This window comes from Gopherus flavomarginatus, chromosome 15 (assembly GCF_025201925.1).
Source record: "Gopherus flavomarginatus isolate rGopFla2 chromosome 15, rGopFla2.mat.asm, whole genome shotgun sequence".
Classification (NCBI taxonomy): Eukaryota; Metazoa; Chordata; order Testudines; family Testudinidae; genus Gopherus; species Gopherus flavomarginatus.
In genome coordinates, this window is record NC_066631.1 from 24,869,610 (window position 1) to 24,888,611 (window position 19,002).

The window sequence follows — 19,002 nt, forward strand, 5'->3', positions numbered from 1 at the left end:
CAGCTTAAAAGACCAATGAACTAGGGCCAATTAGAGCAGGTGGTCAGTACAGCCATAAAGAGAGGGCGGTGATTCCACTGCTCAGGGAGGAAGGACGTTTGGGCTTGAACCTGCCCTGGGGGTTTCAGGATTCAGGGGCGAGGCACAGAGCTAACTGCACCAGCACAGGCAGGTCAAGCAGCTTCGCCTGCTTGAAGCAGCTGCCGGCCAAATCGGTCCAAACCACAGCTTTGCCTGTCTCCGCGCATTGATGCATCAATGTGGCATCTGGCCCCTGCTGTTTGCAAGGGAGGCAGCTCCCCGGTGCGGACAAGGCCTTAGGAGCAGCTTGGGGACTGAGAAGGTGAAATCAGAGCAGAGGTGGAGGAGGCCGCTGTGCAGTGCTCTAAAAGTGAGGCTTGGGATCTTGACTCTCACCGTGGGCAGTGCAGCTGCTGGGGAGGACAGCAGCAGCTCTCTGGTAGGCTGGCGAGAAGCAAGGTGAGTAGCACGGAGGCTAAAGAGGAGGGGCTGCAAAGGGTTTAGGCCCCATCGGTGCAGAGGAAAAGACAGAGCTCTTAGAGATGTCGGAGCTGCAGAGGTGGTGGCAGGATTGGGGAGGGCAAAGGGGTTGACTCTAACCCTGCTTTTCAGGCCTGGCTGATGGGGAGTCTCATGAGATTGGGAAGCCAGTTCCTCTTGGCTGTCCCATTCCGGTCTAGAGACCCTACCATCTCAAACGCCGTACAGAACAGTGAATCCCAGATCCCTGGACATCAGCAATGACAAAGGCCAGCAGTGTTGGGGCATCTAGACCCAGATGCTCCAAGGTATTTGGGTGCCTAATTCCCATGGAAATCAGTGGGAGTTAGGTGCTAAGAACCTTTGAGAGTCTGGGCCATACCTGGTCTTGGGCTGCTTCTCCAGCTTGTAGAGCAGTGATACTCAGGCTGAGGATTGGGAGCCACAAGGGGATCTTTAATGTGTCTCCTTTGAGGCACGTGATGTTAAAACACTGTGTGATTTAAGTATTAACCAATCAGGATGCTTTTACTTTGTTACTAACTAGTTGTAGAATACTTGGTCATTTTGCTGTGAGAATTCTATATATACATAATAGTAGATGCAACAAGGAATTCACACTACGGTGGCTCTTTTGGGTCATGTTGATCGTTAATTTGGTTCCTGCACCAGTGAGGTCTGAGTGCCACTGTCTCCGTGGCAAGAGTTAATGGCAACATTCCTCCTGAATTTTGTGGGGAAAGGACTTTAGGGAGAGACAAAGGAGGCCCTGGTTTAGCTGAGCATTGTTGGCTTCTGTGCTCCCGGCCACGTGGGAGATGCTACCATTCAGGCAGCAAAGGAGCAGCACGCCTGTTCTCGGGCTGCGTGGTAACGGGTTTGGAGATTGGGCTGAGGCACACTGCTCAGAGATTAACTAATGGGTAGTGCGGGGAAAGGACAATGCAGGCAGAGTAATTTTTTGTGCCAAATGAAAGTTGAATGTTTCAAAGCGCTGAACACAAGAGATGCTAAAACAGCAGACTCTGCAGCCCAGTGAATCAGGCGTTAGAGTTTGGATCCTCTTTCAATTCCCTATGGCTGAGCACCTGGCCCAGCTGGGCCCTGGTGACACTCGCTCGTGCTGGGAGCTAGATCCTGTCTGGGGAGCTGCCACTTCGCTCCCGCTTCGATCAAGTGGGAAGAGTCTCAGTTAGTCCGGTAGCCACCGTCCAGCTTCCCAAAATGAGTGCAGTTATCCAAGTCAGGGAAGTGGCCCTGTGGAAGTGAAGAACTCCCCCGATGAGTTATTAGTTATACAGCACTGTAGTTGTGCCTGGGCTTTTCGTGTACATCGGCACAGCAGTTAAACACCTGTGGCTGGCCTAGGTCGGCTGGCTCGAGCTTCAGGGCTGTAAAACTGCTGTGTAGACACACGAACTCTGGGCCCCCACGAGGGGGGAAGGGTCCCAGAACCTGGATCCCAGCCCAAACACCTATGCAGCATTTTTCGCCCTCTGAACCCAAGTCAGCTGACCTGGGCCAGCTGGAGCCATTCCATGGGTCTTTTATTGCATTGTAGCCGGACACATCAAATGGCAGAGTCCTGCCTGGGGAGCCAGCTGTCTGAATTAGGTGAACAGGTTCTGGGGTCCCAGTAGTTGAGTTTTCAAGTAACTTCATGCAGTTTCGAACTTGTCAGTGTGGCACACCTGACCCAGTTTCTAGGCACGAGCTGTGCGTCCTTTCTGTTTCCCACTCTCATTGCTGGCAGTCAGGGTGCTGGAACTGAAATGTTACTGATGATATGAGGAGCAAAGCAGGTCACATCAGGCCTTGGGGTAAGCAGGCACAGCTCCTGTTGACTCCAGAGGGAGATGGACTCGCTTATACCAGAGCCAGATTACCTATCGGGAGGGACGCAGACTCCTCAGTGCGAGGCTGGTGCATGTAGTGTGACTCAGGTTACATAGCGAACATGAGGTCACAGTACCGAGGTGCCATTTCTGGCAGTAACCAACATGAGTAGGGCCATAGGAAGAGAGCTGGGGTTTGGGTGACTTGGCCGCTCTCCCCTGCTTTGAAACTGCCTTACGATGGGCACCAGAGTTGGATGTGTCCAGTATAAATGACATGATCCATCAGCGTGGCGAATGGCAACTCGCTCAAGGTTTGGGGCCTGATCCACAGCACAGTGAAATCAGTGGAAAGATTCTCACTCACGTCAAAAGCTTTCAATCGGGCCTCTTTTGGAGGAGAAAGTTACTGGTTGAGAATAAGACCTCTGGGGAAGTTGACAGCTGCAGACTTTCCTCCTGCTGTGGGGCAAAGCTAATGGAGAGGAGGCTGTATTTCTGGATTTGTGGTGTGTGGATGCAGTGACCTGGAGTGTGACTAATGAAAAAATCAGTTGCTGATAAGCTCTTTCCAAACCAGAGAACAAGGGGGTGGGGGGATTTGGGGTTGACCATTGAATTTTGGCAAAGTGACATCTGCTTTCACTTCCTAATTTTTGGCCTAGAGTGGATTAGTGTCGCTCAGAATGAAACCTGAAAATCCCCACTGACAAACCCGGTTTCCTTCACTTGGACCTGAGTTTGCTTTGAACCCCAGCCTGAAGGATGTAAGTGTGACCATTGGAGGAGCCCGTCTGGTTAGCTGGGGTAGTGCTTGTTTACGGCTGGGCAGCATTCTTGCCGTCTCCAGCCAAATATGGACGGCTCCACCCACTGCTTGGCCAAGTACGACCTGCCTGAGTCTTGGGTGCGGGTCTAGTGTGCCATGCCAGCTGCCGCTCCTCACTTGGTTCTTTCTGCAGGGGCAGACTAGCCAGGCATAGCAGTGGAAATAAGCTGCAGCGTTCCATGGGCTGCAGTAACTTATTGCCTCCCACCCAGAGCAAGAGGGCAGAAGGGAATCAATTATGTCTGAGGCCCAGTGCCCTCTCTGGGGTGCTGCTTACACAGGGTCCCTTTTCAGGGTCCTGCATGCAAGAGAGCATTATTCCTATGGAGGGAGGGGGCACCTTTCAATGGGAGTGAAACTTCAGCATTCGTTATGAGGCTAAACCCATAATACTTGGGAGGTGTTTGGATATCGTGGTGATGGTGGGCCCCTATGGGCAGGGGAATGGCTGTGCCAGAAGGAAGTTGCATGGAGTTGTTCTGGGTTTATGCCAGTGTAACTTGGGGCAGAATTTGGCCCGCAGTCCTTGCAAAGCCGTGTTTGTCAGTCAGGACCCCCCTACCCCCTTGCATTTGCAGTGTTCTGTTTCACTGTTAGCTTCTCTGGCTGCTAAGAAGGTGTAGTAACGGGCCTGAACGCCTTCACTCTTACCTTGGTTTCCTGGTTAGGAGCTTTAGTGTTACTAACAGGGTATTTTTAGTTTCCAGAGAAGAGCAGACTTTTAAAGTACAGTTCTGTTCCTTCCCATTGGTGTATGGGCTGAGCACAATGGAGGCTACTCAGGCAAACCTTCCTGCCTTTTGATGGAAGTAAGTGTGTGTGTGTGTGTGTGTGTGTGTGTGTGTGTGTGTGTGTGTGTGTGTGTAAGGGAATGGGATGAACTGTGTTTTCTGCATTTCCTATGGTTCTGACTACCCCATTAAACATTTATATCCCTAAAGAGAAGAATCAAATCAAAGAATAATAGACTGGAAGGGACCTTGAGAGGTGATCTAGTCCAGTCCCCTGCACTCAAGGAAGGACTAAGTATTATCTGGACCATCCCTGACAGGTGTTTGTCCAATCTGCTCTTAAAAATCCCCAATGATGGAGATTCCACAACCTCCCTAGGCAATTTATTCTAGTGCTTAAAACCACTCTGCCAGTTAGGACATTTTTCCTAATATTTCTTCTTCCAAGAGAAAAAATGACACTTAGACATTAGAGATGTAAAAGACCTACCAGTCATTGCTTGACTCATTTAAAACTGGGTAGCGCAGAGCACAGGTGAGAATATAAAGTATGGAAAAATCAGACATTGGAGGCGAGAATCTAGCAGGTCTGTTTCATCTCCATCCTCTGTGATTCCCCACTGCTGCTGGAGCAAAACTTCTGTTGATCTGTTCTCTGATCAATCCTGCTGTCTGGTTGAATATATAAATGTCCTAAGCAATTGGGCTTCCATTGTGTCATTTGGGAAACCCACCCCACCATCAAATGAGACCTTGCTGGGAGTGGACAGGAAGCAGTATGCACGGAATCCCTGCTCGTAGAATCACTTTGTATCTCTACTATTGATTGGATTTAGTTGTATGCTTAGGACGTCCTACGTGGGTTGATGTGGAATATGCATGGAAGAATTGGTGGAGCTCTGGGGCAGGCAGGTTGCTTCCAGTCAGGATGCGGTCCAGCAATATCTCAACAAATATTAGGAGGACTTAATGTGTAACACCTTCCCAGTGGGCCGCTGTCCACATAGCCTTAAAACCCATCTGAATCGGTGCTCCCCATGTTGATAGCTTTCATGGAGGGGCCGTGGATTCTGTGGCTCAGAGAGGCTGAGTGTGGACCCCCCTCTAGAGGTGGTTTCCCCATGTCAGGTTTGGAGTACGGCGTGAAGCTGTGTTGGGATGTCTGCATTGACACACTGAATGCTCCTGGACTCAATTTTCCCCTGTGCCTGAATTCCACCTCCCTGTTGCCTCTAACTTAGCACCACCTCAACTGAAGAATTGGTTGAGCTCCCTCTCCCACCACATCCCCTACTCTGGGTAGGGTGCTGGGGAAGGAGTCCTGACCGGCTTTCTGCCAGTAAGGTGTTTCTGTCAGCCGGGGGAATTCTCCACGGGTCATTTGTGGCCAGAGTTTGCACCGTGTGAGTGGCTCCACGTGACCAGATCGTACTAGAGAATCCAGGGCTCTGTGCTCTGTAGAGAGAGAGAGGGCTGTGGTCCGTAAGCAGCACTTGAAGTCACCAAACCCTCACTTGACGTTGGTGAAGGGCTCTGAAGATTGAAAGCGTTGTATAGCCATCACAAAAATCCAGTTTCCTCCATATTTCAGGCTGGGCTTCCAAAGAAATGGCCCCCAATTCGAAAGAGAGTGGGAGAGAGTATGTGTGTGGAGGGGGGGGGGGGGCAGGGAAGCTTGCCAGCACCTAGTGTTGACACTTTCAGTTTGCTCTTACATGTCAGGATGCAAAAGGTTGACTCCGTTCCCTCAGGAACAGCTCTTATGGATTGTGTTTTTCCTCTCTGGTGTGTGTGTGTGTGTGTGTGTGTGTGTATATATATGTATATGTATATATATCATTTTTTTCCCTCCCTTTCTCGTCCTTCCTGATTGAGATGTACCAGGGTGTAGAAGGCTCAAGAAAAATCACCATGAAATTTTTGTGGAACTAGTGGGACTTTTAGTATTGATCAGTTTTGGTAGTATTGGGTATTTTTTGAGATGTTCTAACCTACCCATGGGAGAAACCAGCCATATTCTGCTCCTTATCCCTGGAGACTGTTTGCAGAGCTTTGGCACTGAAGTTTCATTAATTTTGCTGTGTTCACTCGAGTGCTGCTCTCCTTCAGCTGGGAATTACTTGGAGGTACTTGTGGTTTTGGGCAGTTCTTTTCTGAAACAAACTACTTTAAGCCTTGACCGTAATGCAGTTGAAATCTCGTGTCTCTGTTTTCCTCGTGCCCTTTGTGTGTCTTGTCTATTGCAGGCTATTCAGGGCTGGGACCGCTTCTTGTGGGGCTGGCGCAAAGGGATTTCAATAGCCTTTGAGGGGTGTTTTAACAGTGCCCGCACAATAGGGCTCGAATCTCATTTGGGGCTTCTCTTTAATGCGGATAGTGATGGTAGTGATCATGCGGTTGGGATTGTGAAATGCATGTCTTGGTGAATTTTTTCCTTCCCTCTAACCTTGCTGTTCTAGAACAGACTCCAACGATATTATGGGTTTGCAGCTTCCAAAGCCTTCAATGGGAGGCGCTAGCACACACCTGACAGCAGGCATTGATCTTAGGGTAGATTTTCAAAAGAGTTTCTGTTTTTTGCACACATAGTTCTACTCACAGAATCATTTTGCATGTACATCTGCCCACCTGCCTTAGGTGCTTATCTGTCTCTGTCTCCATAGTATCTGAACACCTATCCTCACAGCTCCTCTGCGAGGTAAGGCAGGGTACTTGTCCCCATTGTACAGAAGGGGAATTTTAGGGACAAGAAGATGAAGTGACTTGCTCAAGGTCACCTGGGGAGGCTGTGGCGCAGCAAGGAATTGAACCTGGGTCCCCTAGCCATTGGCTGACATTCCCCTCTGTATACATGCAGCCTTATGGCTGCTGGCCTCATTCTCCTCTCTCCTATGCAGGTGTGAATCAGAACTAACTCAGCTGAAGCAAATAGAACAACACTGGGGTAAAAGTAGTGAAACAAAGAGGAGAACGGAGCCTGGTGTCTGGAAAACGGGGCCCCTGCTTCATCGTTATGGTTGGACGGGCAAGTTCCAGCGTCAGTAGTTAGGACATGTTTACACTGCAGTGGGAGGGGTGGTTGTAGCTCGGACAGGCGTACCTGCGCTAGCTGTACCTGCACTTGCACAGCTAAAAATAGCAGCGGAGACATGGTGGCATGGACTCCTGGTGCAGGCTGGCCATGCAAATATGGATGCAGGGTTCCAGATGCACTTGGACAGCTTGTGATATTTATAGCCATGCTGGCTAGATGTAAGCTAGCATGGGTATGCCTGCCTGCCTGCCTAAGCTGCAAGGACACCTCTGATTGCAGTGTAGACTTACCCAAAGTGCGTGCATTGTCTTTCTAACCAGATGTTCTTAAACTCTGCTGATAGAGGCAGTGAATGAAGTAGGGGGAAATCCTTCTTGAGAGTAACAGTCTGCAGGAGGAAATGTCATCCAGTGATTAGATCAGTGACGTGGGGATTCTGCTCCTGCTTTGTGTCCTTTGGGGAGTTCATTGCTGTCTCTGTGCGCCTCAGTTTCCCTACGTGTGTCTCATCCCATATCTCCTAGCAGAACCTCGTCCGCCTTGTTGGGGAGGCGGTGGCGGGGATTTTGATTAATAAATGGATGTGTGTAAAGTGTTTGGAGATACTCAGTGCTTCAGAAAAGCAAAGTCCCATTCAGAGAGGGACCTTTAGGACAAGGACATTGTGGAAGTTTTCCAACTCTAAGAACAAAATCCCCTCTGTTAAGGACACTTGATTTGAGCTTCCTCGTTCTTTCTGGTCCCCAGCCCTGTGCAACCTATCCTAACAAACCCCACTACTGTTCTCAGCAGCTTGGCTGCTGTTCAGCCCTACAAGCCATCGAGAGAAGGACTTGAGGAGCTGCTCTGTCTGGGGCTGTTTTCTGATCTCCCCCTCTCACTTGCCCTTTCAGGAACAGAAGTTTTGCCAGCGCTATGACCAGCTGATGGAAGCCTGGGAAAAGAAAGTGGAGCGCATTGAAAATAACCCCCGGCGCCGTGCCAAGGAGAGCAAAGTGCGGGAGTACTATGAGAAGCAGTTCCCAGAGATCCGGAAGCAGCGGGAACTGCAGGAGCGCATGCAGAGGTTAGAGGAGAAGCGGTAGGAAGAGGCTAGGCAGACTTCCTCCTTTGCCTGTAGGGGGCTGGGGTTCAAAGATGATTTTAAATGGCTGGGGGTGGTTACTGGGTAAACAACTCCCTCCTTCTCCTGCAATGGAATGGCTGTTAGATGCACAAACCACAGAGCCCCATGAACAAGTAATTTGGCTGCTTTCTCCCCAAGGGGGATCAGCCTAGCTCAGACTGTCTACAGAGGAGGAGGAATTTCAAGAATCCAGATCTCCATTTTTCCTGTGTTTGTTAATTTCCTGGCTGGCCACATCATAACGCATGGGGTTAGTTCCTTACTATGAACATGTGACTGGGGGAGGGTATGCCTGGTCCCATACTAGGAGGCTCAAATCAAGGTGGACAGACCCGATCTAATTATTTAGTCACATAAATAGTTAAAAACAGATCTAGGCTTTGATCTAGGCATCATATCTAGGCATAGAGGCCAAGCATCTGCAGAACGTGCAGAAAAGATTGCAAAAGATCTAAAGATGTTGCTCTCTCGCTCCATTCATATGATCAGCATTGTCCACCACCGCTCCCATCCCCACAGCTCATTTACCTCTCCTCAACTCATAGACTATCAGAGTGGAAAGGGACCTTAGGAAGTCATCTAGTCCAAACCCCTGCTCAAAGCAGGACCAATCCCCAGACAGATTTTTACCCCAGTTCCCTAAATGGCCCCCTCAAGGATTGAACTCAACCCTGGGTTTGGCAGGCCAATGCTCAAACCACTGAGCTGTCCCTGCCTCATCTTCAGAAGCACTCTGAAGGTCAGGCTATTCCAGAGCAAAAGGAGGAGCAGCTGAGCAGGCAGTTGTTGGCTGAAGAAGCCTTAGCTAGTCAGGACCCAGACTGTTTAGTGTGGTGCCATATTCTGTGGGAGTTTTACCAATGACCTCAGTGCGAGCAGAGTTGAGCACTTGTAAAAGTCCCACCCTACAGCTTCTTTGTTGACACAGCCTGATCGCTAAAAGTCAGTGTGTGTAAACGCTCTGTTTTTTGGTACTTTGTTGGCACTTTTGCCAACAAAATACTTCCAGCACCACGAGCAGGAGAGCCCTCTTGCCAGCAAAGCCGTGTTCACACTGCCGCTTGCGTCGGCAAAACTTTTGTCTGTCACGGGAGTGCTTTTTTAAGTACCTGTGAAAGACAAAAGTTTTGTCGACAACTTTGCAGTGTAGACAAGCCCTGGGTCTCCAAGTAGACACAGGGACATGGGTTGGGTTTGGTTTGATTTTCTTTAATTGTAGACCCCGATCCTACAAATGCTTCTGGTTGGGTGTGGTGCTCACTGCTGGGACTGCTCCCACTGGAGTCAGTGGAGCTGCTCGTGGTAGTAAGCACTACACCCAGTAGTGAGTGTTCACACGTTTGGATCCTAGGATTTTTTTTAACCTGGATCAGCTCTGAAACATGGATTTTATGGACTGAGCTTGCTGCTAGTGTAGGTGGGTTTTGGAGTTAAACAGACAGCCGTAGAACGGCTTTGCAGTCAGGCAGCTCTGAGCCACATGTGCGATGCCTTCCCTCTCGCCTCCAAGGCAGGCTCTGTTTCCTGTTTTGACTGCGCTGCCTTTCGAATGCAAGGAGTCCCGGGAAATGATGGAGGCGCGGTGCCAAGTACAGGACGAGGCATACATTTTTCAGTGTTTCACTGCCATTTCCCAGCAGGGTAGGACAGAGGGGCAGCGGTCTCTCCATGTCGGCCGCACGCAGCGAACACGAGGTGTCAGAAATTATTGATGGGCTCTCGGAACAAGAGGTGAGACCAGGTCGCCGTTTCTGCTTCCTTTTTTCCCCTCCCGCCCCATTCCCCCTTCCCTCTGGGGAACTCAGTGCAGTCACAACAAACCCCAGTGGTGGAGCTGGTGTTGAATTCAATGAACGTCAGGCCGGGCTGTGTTTAGTAAACATTGTCATGCGCAGAATGTGATTCCCTGACGCTTCTAACAGGACCCTGAGTGGGGCTTGGGAGTGTTAGCAGAATCTGTGAGAGCAAGCAGCATCCCTTTGGAGTGCCCATCAGTGCTGACCTCATCTCACTTCCCATCCTCGTTGCAGGGAAGCAGCGGGATCTTTAAGAGGAATTCAAGTAATGAAATAACAGTCACGGTGGCAGGGCATTTTGTGCACTCAAATACATCTCAGGCCATCAACTCCAGCCAGTCATCATTCCTACAAACAGGTTACTCTTTGAAACTGAACTGGGGAGTGGGGGAACAGAGCCCCACAACAGCACAGGCTTGTGGATAATATTTTAATGGGAGATGCTGTTTCCCGAAGGGGATTCCTATGGGATGAATGGTTTGTACATCAGCCAGTCAGATTGACTCTCTGAGTGCTCTGATCATCTCAGGATGTCCCAGCAACATTGGCTTCTCCTGAATCTGGTTTTGCAAGGGTTCTGCTTGGCTGGCTCTGATCGCAAACTGTCAAGAATGGGTTCGTGCTTGGGAAGAGACAGCAACTGCGACCGAGCAATAGTTGAGCTGTTTGCTGAGTGCACTTGCTGTGCCCTTGGCTGGGAGGGAGTTTGCTTTGACCAAGTTAGGGGCTGACCCACGAGCTTAGTTCTCAGAGGCTGGGACAGATAGGCACCATGCTTCAATTCGTTCTTCACAGAGGGGGCCTGATGTGCTTCCTGATCTCCAGGAACTAAAGTACTCAGCAAAGGGTGGTCGCTAGTGCTCCATTGTGGAGAACATTTCTGCAGAGGAGTGCGATGGAGCAAACAGCTGGGATGTGCATTATGCCATTCCACCAAGCTTGGGCTATGTCTATATAGAAGCTGGGACAGCGGCCCAGCTGCAGTGCTTCCTTGTAGACATTCCCTACAGCAACGGGAGGGGTTCTGCTGCACTTAATCCACCTCCCCTAGGGGCAGGAGCTAGGCTAACGAAGAATTCTTCCATCACCCTAGCGCAGGCTGCCCCAGGGATTAGGTCAGCGTCACTGTCTCACTCGGGGTTGGAGTTTTCACACCCGTGAGCAAGGTCGCTGGGTTCGCCTAACCTTTTAGTGTCAACTTGGCCGTAGATAGATCCTTAGCTATTGCCTGAGATCAGCACCAAACAGATTAGAGATCTGATTCAGTGCTGCTCATCAGGGCTGGTCGATCGTGAGCTTAGCTGGTGCTAATGATGTCATTACACAGCATGGCTCTGCTCATTAAATTTTGTTGGCCAGGCTGTGTTTGTCCTGGCCAACCTGCTCACTTCGTGAGAACTGGCGCTTACCTCTCATTAAGAGAACATCCTTGAGAGCTATAAGCATTTTGAATGGCATCAAAGGTGTTGCCAAAGTCAGAGTCGTTGCTGTGGAGTTTAAGGATGTGGGAAGCTAAGAGGAAGCTACTTTGTATCAGTCAGAGTGCTGTGCCAGACAGCTCTAACTACTTGTCTTTGAACCAGCACTTACTCCCATCATCTTCCGTGGTAGGATGTGGAGTTTGTGCTTGAATTTGATAGTGAAGCATCAAGACTCTTCGCAGAGTGAGAGACTCTCTGGCTAGGTTTACAATTCTCTGAAGTCTTACAAGTTCAGCGTTCTCAGAAATATTGACACCTGGTTACAAATCAAGATCAGAACATGCCACTCCAGAGCTGGGCTTCCCTGGTCCTTAATCAACGAGGGCCAGATTCTGAGATCCTTACTCACACTGGGTTTGGGTTTGACACCAGGAAGAGCTCCACTGAAGTCAATAGGGACTACTCGTGAATTTTGCTGCCATTAATAAATTAGAGTAAGAGCATCAGAATCTGCCCCAAAGTGTTTAACAGTGGGGGAAGAAAAGGATTACGGGACAGCAAGACGCTGTCACTTTTGGTGGCAAAGCTGAGAAGCTGCTGTTTGTTTAAACATCTAAGGTGGCAATAAGAAATGCTTGTTGGGATGTGCTGTGAATAGACAAAGTGGCCTTTGGGTGAATGTCAGACGTGAACCTGACTACAGATTGTGTGTTTACCGAGTGGAAATTAGACTCACTTAGTAGCAAATACAAAGTCTAAGAATTGAGCGTTGTGTGGAGAAGTCCATTCAGTTATTGCCTCCAGTGCTCTGGAGACGTTGCCCGTTTGATTTTCAAACCGCACTGAGAGCAGAAGGGAAGTGGAGGAGGGTGTTAGGAAGGAAAGTTTTCATAAAAAACATGCATCCGACGAAGTGGGTATTCACTCACGAAAGCTCATGCTCCAAAACGTCTGTTAGTCTATAAGGTGCCACAGGATTCTTTGCTGCTGATAAAAACAAAAGGTTCCCATGAAATGAGACTGGCTCTAGACCCATCTTTTCCACCCCCGACCCCTTCAGCCCTCCTTCCCATTTGCAAAACAACACTGACCAAAATATTTCCAAAACAGGACCCACTCCTGCTTACATCCAAACTGCGGTCGAGGTTTGAGCCACTCTTTGTGTGATTTTACAAAATCCAGACCTGACTGACAAAGGCTTGCAAACCCCCAGCGAGCCCTGATTTTTGCTTGTCTCTAGCTCTGCGCACAGGAGTTGGTTTCCTTGGGTCAAACATTTTTACAATGTGTCTCAAGAGCCTTTTATTTCCAAAAGGAAGGTGAAGTATTTCCCTGCTGAGGGTGACAGCTTCTTTCAATATTTTAATTTAGGGTTACTCCAGCAATAAAGCTGTCTAGTGCTTGCCTTTAAAGTCTCCTGTCGCACAGCCTGTCCTTTCCCTATGAACATCTGTCCCCTCTAATTCTCCCCTGGGCTCTGTGATGCTGATGAGAACTGTCCCCTTTGCTTTCTTTCCCAAAGAACCTGGAGAAGCAGATGCGCCAGCTAGCTGTCATCCCCCCCATGCTATACGATGCAGACCAGCAGCGCATTAAATTCATCAACATGAACGGCCTGATGGATGACCCCATGAAGGTGTATAAGGACCGGCAGGTGATGAACATGTGGAGCGAACAGGAGAAGGAGACCTTTCGGGAAAAGTGAGTGGGCTGACAAGTGACTGGCCGTAGCCAATGGGAATCGGGTGTTGGGAAGCGTGGCGTACGGGCTGGATAATGACTTGAGCACTGGGCCCTGGGTTGCGCTGGCAAGATGGTGGTAGTGGAAAGCAGTGGTAGATTCTGTGGTGACATCCTGGCTACCAGTGCATGCACTGCAGTGTTTTGGAAGTTGAATTCCTTGCAGTACTTTGAATGGCTGCTGCGCTTTAGATAGCAATGACTGATGAATCACAAAGGTTTTTTAGAAAAACTCCAAATGTTGTTATCTGTGCCAGGCAGTCTGTTAACTTGGGTGAGACTGAACCTAGAGAAAAGGACCCAGATGCACATGAGAATATACCCAAAAGGAGCTGATCTAAAGGTTTGGTTTATTACGAGGAGCCATTGGAATAGACACACTGCTTATGAAAAGGGAAATAGATACTTTGAACTAGACAAGGTCACTGGGCTCATCTCATCTCAAGGCTTATCTGGAGACTTCCAGTCGGTCCTGGTTTTCTCTGTGTCAGGAATACCTTTGATGGCCTTCCTCAGAGTTGTTACTTCCACATGCAACTGAAGCAAGCAACTGCAAAGATGCACCAAAAAACGCTTATTTAAAAAGCCTGTATTATTAGCCTTTTAAAATATATGGTGTGTCTCCCAGGCTGTCAAAACTGCAATATTGCACCTGGAATGATGCAGGGGTTAATTATTTAAAATAAAATGTAAGAAAAATGCAAGGATTAGGCCTGGTTAGTGACACTGGAAGATTCCAACCATGACTGTTGCATCGTCCGTGCACGATGGTTTCATTTTTGTCACAGTGGGCCATCCGAAGTGCAATACACACTTAAAATACAATTTACAGACATTGACAAAATTCAGCTTGACCTGACTTCAATCTCTTCAACCCATGAAACTGAATGGGACCTTGGATCCTGCAGTCGTTCATCACCGGCACACTCAAATAAAAATAGGTAACACTTGTAACTTGTCCTGGAATCAGTTTAACCAGACTTACTCAGAACTTAAGGCAGTGTCCAGTTCCGTTCAAGTTGGACATTGGTTCAGATTGCTTTATTTTACACAGACCTCTGAGCTTGTCCCAAACTTGGCCGTGTGTAGTGCCAGTAGAGAAGTAGAGTGTTGTTCTATTGTTGTTATCGTGATTACAGCTAGAAGCCCCAGTTTGCCCTTATTGTGCCGTGCAGACGCACAATGGGAAAAACAATTCCTGCCTTAAAGAACGCTGCATGGACGTATGGCCCTGCCTGAAGACAGACAGGGTCCCTTTGAAAGCACAACTCACTCATGGTACCAGAAGTCTGAGTGTTAGCAGACTTGCGAGTGCTGACTTTGAAGAGGCCTGTTGTCGTTTTCATATTCAGAGCAGAGCAATGCAGAGTCATGCATATATATACAACTGCAGCAAAACCAAGTTCCTTGATCAGCCATTTGTTTGTATATTTAGTACACGACAAACAGCCTCAATTTGTGATGTGATCCCACTTTGTTAGAGTGTCTCTGATTCTTTTTTAACATCTCAGTTTCGCCTTTAGTCAAATACCACAGACGAGCTCTCCAGGGTATGGTGTTATATTTGTATAGATTCACACGTTAGGACACGTGATGTAACAGCCTGAAGTTGCAGATGGGTAATGTTTAAAAGGGCCTTTACTGTAAGCTCCCAAGTGCTGCGTTCCCACTGCTCCGTCCTCCGCACTAGCCACCTCCCACATGCTCAGTGCCCCCATTTATGTTCCCTTGTTGCCCCGGGAAAGCCATCTGCTGGCTGCTGCTCTGACTAGCTCCCGCTCTGCTGCAGTCATTGATTACAGTGACCGTCCTTAGGGCAGTCTGCATCCTGATTCTGGTCTCGCTTCCGCATGTATAAAGCAGGAATAGCTTCACCTAAGTCAGCAGTTATGCTGGGATAATAAAGCCAGTGCAGTTAGACCAGAATCAGGCTCTGTGTCTGTGAAGCCTTTTGCGGACGTTGATCGTTCAAACCTGACAACACCCCTGTAAGTTAACCAATCACCTTACACGCTCAGGGAAACTGAGGCAGGGAGGTTCTGACTTGCCCAACACCATACAGAGAATCAGCAGCAGAACCAAGCTCTGGAGCTGGACTTCAGGCCTCATGTACGTTTCATTAGAATGTTCGGCCTCTTAGACCTCTGACTTCCATCAGAGAGAACAGCCAGCCCATACTGTCCAGCTGTTGTCTACAGAGAGTTTTCCCGAGGCAGAGATTTTTCCGATCCTGTAACTCCGAGTCAGATGCGTGACTGCATAGGAGGCCCTCAGGAGGGTTTGACTTGTGGCATGGTGTATTCTGTCTGCTGTCAGAGAGCCGCTCGCTCTGGGAGCAGCACAAATCCAGCAAGGGGCACTTCTGGGCTAGGGCAAATTGTGTTGAACTCCCAGCTGAATTCCCATTCCACTGCTCTGAGGCTAAGGGAGCAGTCTTATCAGGGGAACCCAGGGAAGGTATTTTGTTTAAACACAGACAGTCCTTAGCCATAGCTAAGCTGGCTTTCCTTTGGCAACGCACCAGTCTGTTTTTCCCTTGCAGGCCAGGAATAGCTTATGCCAAACTCTCTTTAGTCCTGTCCCACTTGTTACAGAGGAGGGGTTAGTTAGAGGAGCTGTTGCTTTTGTGTCGTAGGCTTTCTCCTTGCTGGAAGTGCAGCCGCTCAGAGTCGCTATTAGCTGTCATAGCTTGCTGACACCATGTGTGTGTTCCGCAAAGAGGGAAAAGCCCTTCCAAGCCCCCATCACCCTGTCAGTCTCTTGGGTAACTCAGAAGCGGGCTAACTACTCGTGTTGTCATGCAGTTCCAACAACAAGCTGAAATAACACATGAAAGGAGGCTGTTTTCTCCCCATTTGGGGTTGTGCTGTTTAATTACCCACTGTGCTGTCTTTAAACATAGGGGGAAGAGAGTGCATTAAAAGCCAGGCTTTAACAGACACAAGTGATGATGCAGCTGTTCAGACAGGGTTCGTTAGCTGGCAACATTTGGAACCTTTTGCCCCTCGTAGTTTGGGGTGTTTCTTACAGTAGTTAGCCCTCTGCCATGCCAGCTGAAAGGTGAGAGGAAATAGGGGTGGTTTATAAGGGATCACAGTTGCGTTAGGTGAACTTCCCATGACCCCCTTCCCCGCCCGTACCCAGTGCCGAGGTAACGTGGCACCAGCTAGCATGTTCTGTTCTCCGCACCATGAGATGTTTTTCAGACATGAAGCTGTTAAATCACAGTGAAACGTACACTAAGGATCCTTTCCTACAGGCAAACCCTTGTCTTGGGCAACCACTTCAAAGGATGTCCAAGATTCCCAGACCACGTTTGCTCAACCTTTGCTTAAAGATCAGCCTGTTTCTTGCTGGTCACTTATATGGCCGCAGGTTCGACTCCAGGCGTTAATTCTACGTTCCCTTAGCACACCACTGCCAGCTTCCGAGATACTGCTCGGGAGACTATGCTCAGTCTTTTCTCGTCCTTCCCCTTCTCAGGCCAGTTGGGTCTTTGCAGCTGCAGGCCGGTGTTTTTGGCATTAGAGCTCCGGGCTCAACTGCAGCATAAACCAAGCCGCAGGTGTTGGCGTCATTCGTCCCTAGATTCTTTGGTAGATCATCCATCATCGTAAGAATATAGATGGGGAAATCTCATGATCATTTAAAGCCATGGCTCCTAACCTCTCTTGGCGCCTCTATCAGTTCATCAGACTACGACTGAAATGCATCTGTGGAGTGTGGCTGAACTGCATAGCTGATGCATCCCTAGCTTTGCAGACCTACAGCCACATGCCCCTCGCTAAAGGGGGCAGCTACCCAAGCAGAGGCTATTGGAGCCATGAGGCTGCAGAGTAGCTGTATGTGGTGGCGAGGGGATTGTTCCAAGCCCTCCTTATGAGAACACCCTGCACCAAGCCTGCTGTGCGAGCTGCTATGGTCAGCACTCACCCCGATGAATGGTGGGCAGGCAGTGGTGGCATGCTGGTGCCCAGCACAGGGAGGGATGGAAGGGGACACCCAGGACACACCAGAGCCAGAACCCTGGGGTGCTAGCACTGATAAACTTGTTTGGTGAACCCCTGGCTCCATTGAAGTCAGTGGCAAAGCTCTTATTGACTCAGTGGGGTCAGAATCGTCACCTCTTGCCTTTCTCAGGCTGGGTGAGCAAAACTTCAGGGAAACAGGCAGGCGAGCATTTGGGCCTTTTACTGGAAGGGGGCTGAGTGAGTTTGATGCTCTCCTAGGAGCGCAGCTTCCATGCCTGGCTCTCACTTCTCCCAGGGCACTTCTGACCAGCAGCTGGCACTGGTGGTTCCAAAGCATTTTAATCATGCTTAGTGATTTCCCTGTAACTTCCTGGCAAAGGGAAAACAAATGACCCGTTTCAAACTACTCGCTGTCTCCTACACTTGACACTTAAAGGGAATCAGTTGCAATCTTCTGCCTCTCTTTCCTTCGGCAGGGCTTGAGAGAGGCTGGCATGAAGCAGAGTAGTTGTTAGGCCTTCCCGTGGTATGTGATTTAGCTGATTGTGGAAGACAGCTCCATGGCGCTATCTGCTTCAAGATGCTGAAGCTTCTTTTCCTATTTCCTCTCTCCTTTGCTGCCCTGCTATGCAAATCCGTGGAATAAATGCCAAAATAGTGGGGGTGGGGGTAGGGGAGGAGACATGTTCTCCCTCACCTTCAACTCACAGTCAACAAAACTTGAATGGGCCACATTTAAAGTTCTCCTCTTTCTGGGAAGCTGCCTCATCAGGACAAATAAATATTTTCTCAAACCAATGAGTCACTTGAAAAGCTTCCCGCCACTGCCCTCTGCCTTTCCGATTCCAGGCTCGCTCTGCCAGCAGATGGAGTGCTGCAGGCAGCTGCAAGGCCCGGCTTGGGATCACAAAGGCAAACATGGAGAACAAACAAGAGATCTCCCTGCTTTCACTTTAACCTTCTGTCTCTTGCTCTCCTAGGTTCATGCAGCATCCAAAGAATTTTGGTGTGATTGCTTCATTTTTGGACAGGAAGGTAAGTTGGTCTGGTTTGTAACGAAGTGATTTTAAACCCCTTATCTGTCTCTAACTGTCTTTTCGTTATCTCAAGTGTTTCTCTAGCACCCATCCCCAAAGTATCTAATGAACATGGAACTATTCCTCCTGTTGAAAAACCTTCTTTTATAACGCTCTGTGTTGCCACAGAGCCTCTTTCACCAAAGAATCAGAGTCACTTTATAAATCCTGTATTTGCTGTGGAAAGGCAGCCGCTTCTGGGGCGGAGGGTGCCAGCAAGGTGGCTGCACACTAGCCAGAGGAGGGAAAGTGCTGGCCAAGGATGCCAGGGCATAGCCCTGCTTTTATGAGAGAACGTGGGACTGGAATGTCTGGAGAGAGCAGGCATGGACCTTTGTTTTTATGGTCTCATCTGAATGACCCCACATGAAGTGAAGTAGATGGGTCTTGGCTTAGCTTGGAAAGGTGTGAAGCAGAGTCAGCTCTAAAGGGATTTGGAGCTCAGGGTCCTGGGGTGTCGGGTGATTTCAAACCTACTGTGTAGGCAGCTAAACCCACGCCTCTGCTTTATCCCACATTCTGTAGGCGTCTCCCATTGACTGGACTGTCCTGTATTGGGGGGTAGCAGACATTCACCATGCCCTGTACAGTGTGCTGCCCCTGTCTTGGCTCAGGGCTGGGCCCTAGAGATGTTGTGAATAGTAACCCACTGATCTCTTGCGTTATCTTTTTTCTTTTTTTAATTCTGAAAAACCATCAATAGCCAAGAGGTTTTTAGTGGTGGGTAGACACTGACAGGGCCTGAGATCCCCAGTGCGTGTTCCTGATGGATTGATTTACATCAAGGGACTTTCCTGACCCCCACTAGTTGGGCAAATTGAGGAAGTATTTGAAAAGCAGACCCCAGAACATAGTATATCTTCTGTTCCTCCCAAGACAAGACAAGTAATCTGTGTCCGAGAGCAGGGCAGCCTGGAGGTTTGGGTGGCATCATATTAGTAA

The 19,002-nt window shown here is 49.1% G+C and overlaps 1 protein-coding gene across 14 annotated transcripts in view; it reads left to right on the forward strand.

The window, feature by feature from the left end:
• The window catches only part of NCOR2 (nuclear receptor corepressor 2), a 403,768-nt gene that overhangs the window by 253,619 nt on the left and 131,147 nt on the right, over nucleotides 1–19,002 (forward strand). For 12 of the 14 annotated variants that reach the window (XM_050923437.1, XM_050923442.1, XM_050923438.1 and 9 more), the window contains 4 exons: nucleotides 7,824–8,011; nucleotides 9,697–9,787; nucleotides 12,796–12,974; nucleotides 17,965–18,019. In XM_050923437.1, the coding sequence (XP_050779394.1) occupies nucleotides 7,824–8,011; nucleotides 9,697–9,787; nucleotides 12,796–12,974; nucleotides 17,965–18,019 (513 nt within the window). Of the gene's footprint in view, nucleotides 1–7,823; nucleotides 8,012–9,693; nucleotides 9,788–12,795; nucleotides 12,975–17,964; nucleotides 18,020–19,002 lie in introns of all 14 variants that reach the window. The other 2 variants (XM_050923440.1, XM_050923441.1) reach the window with 2 other exon arrangements.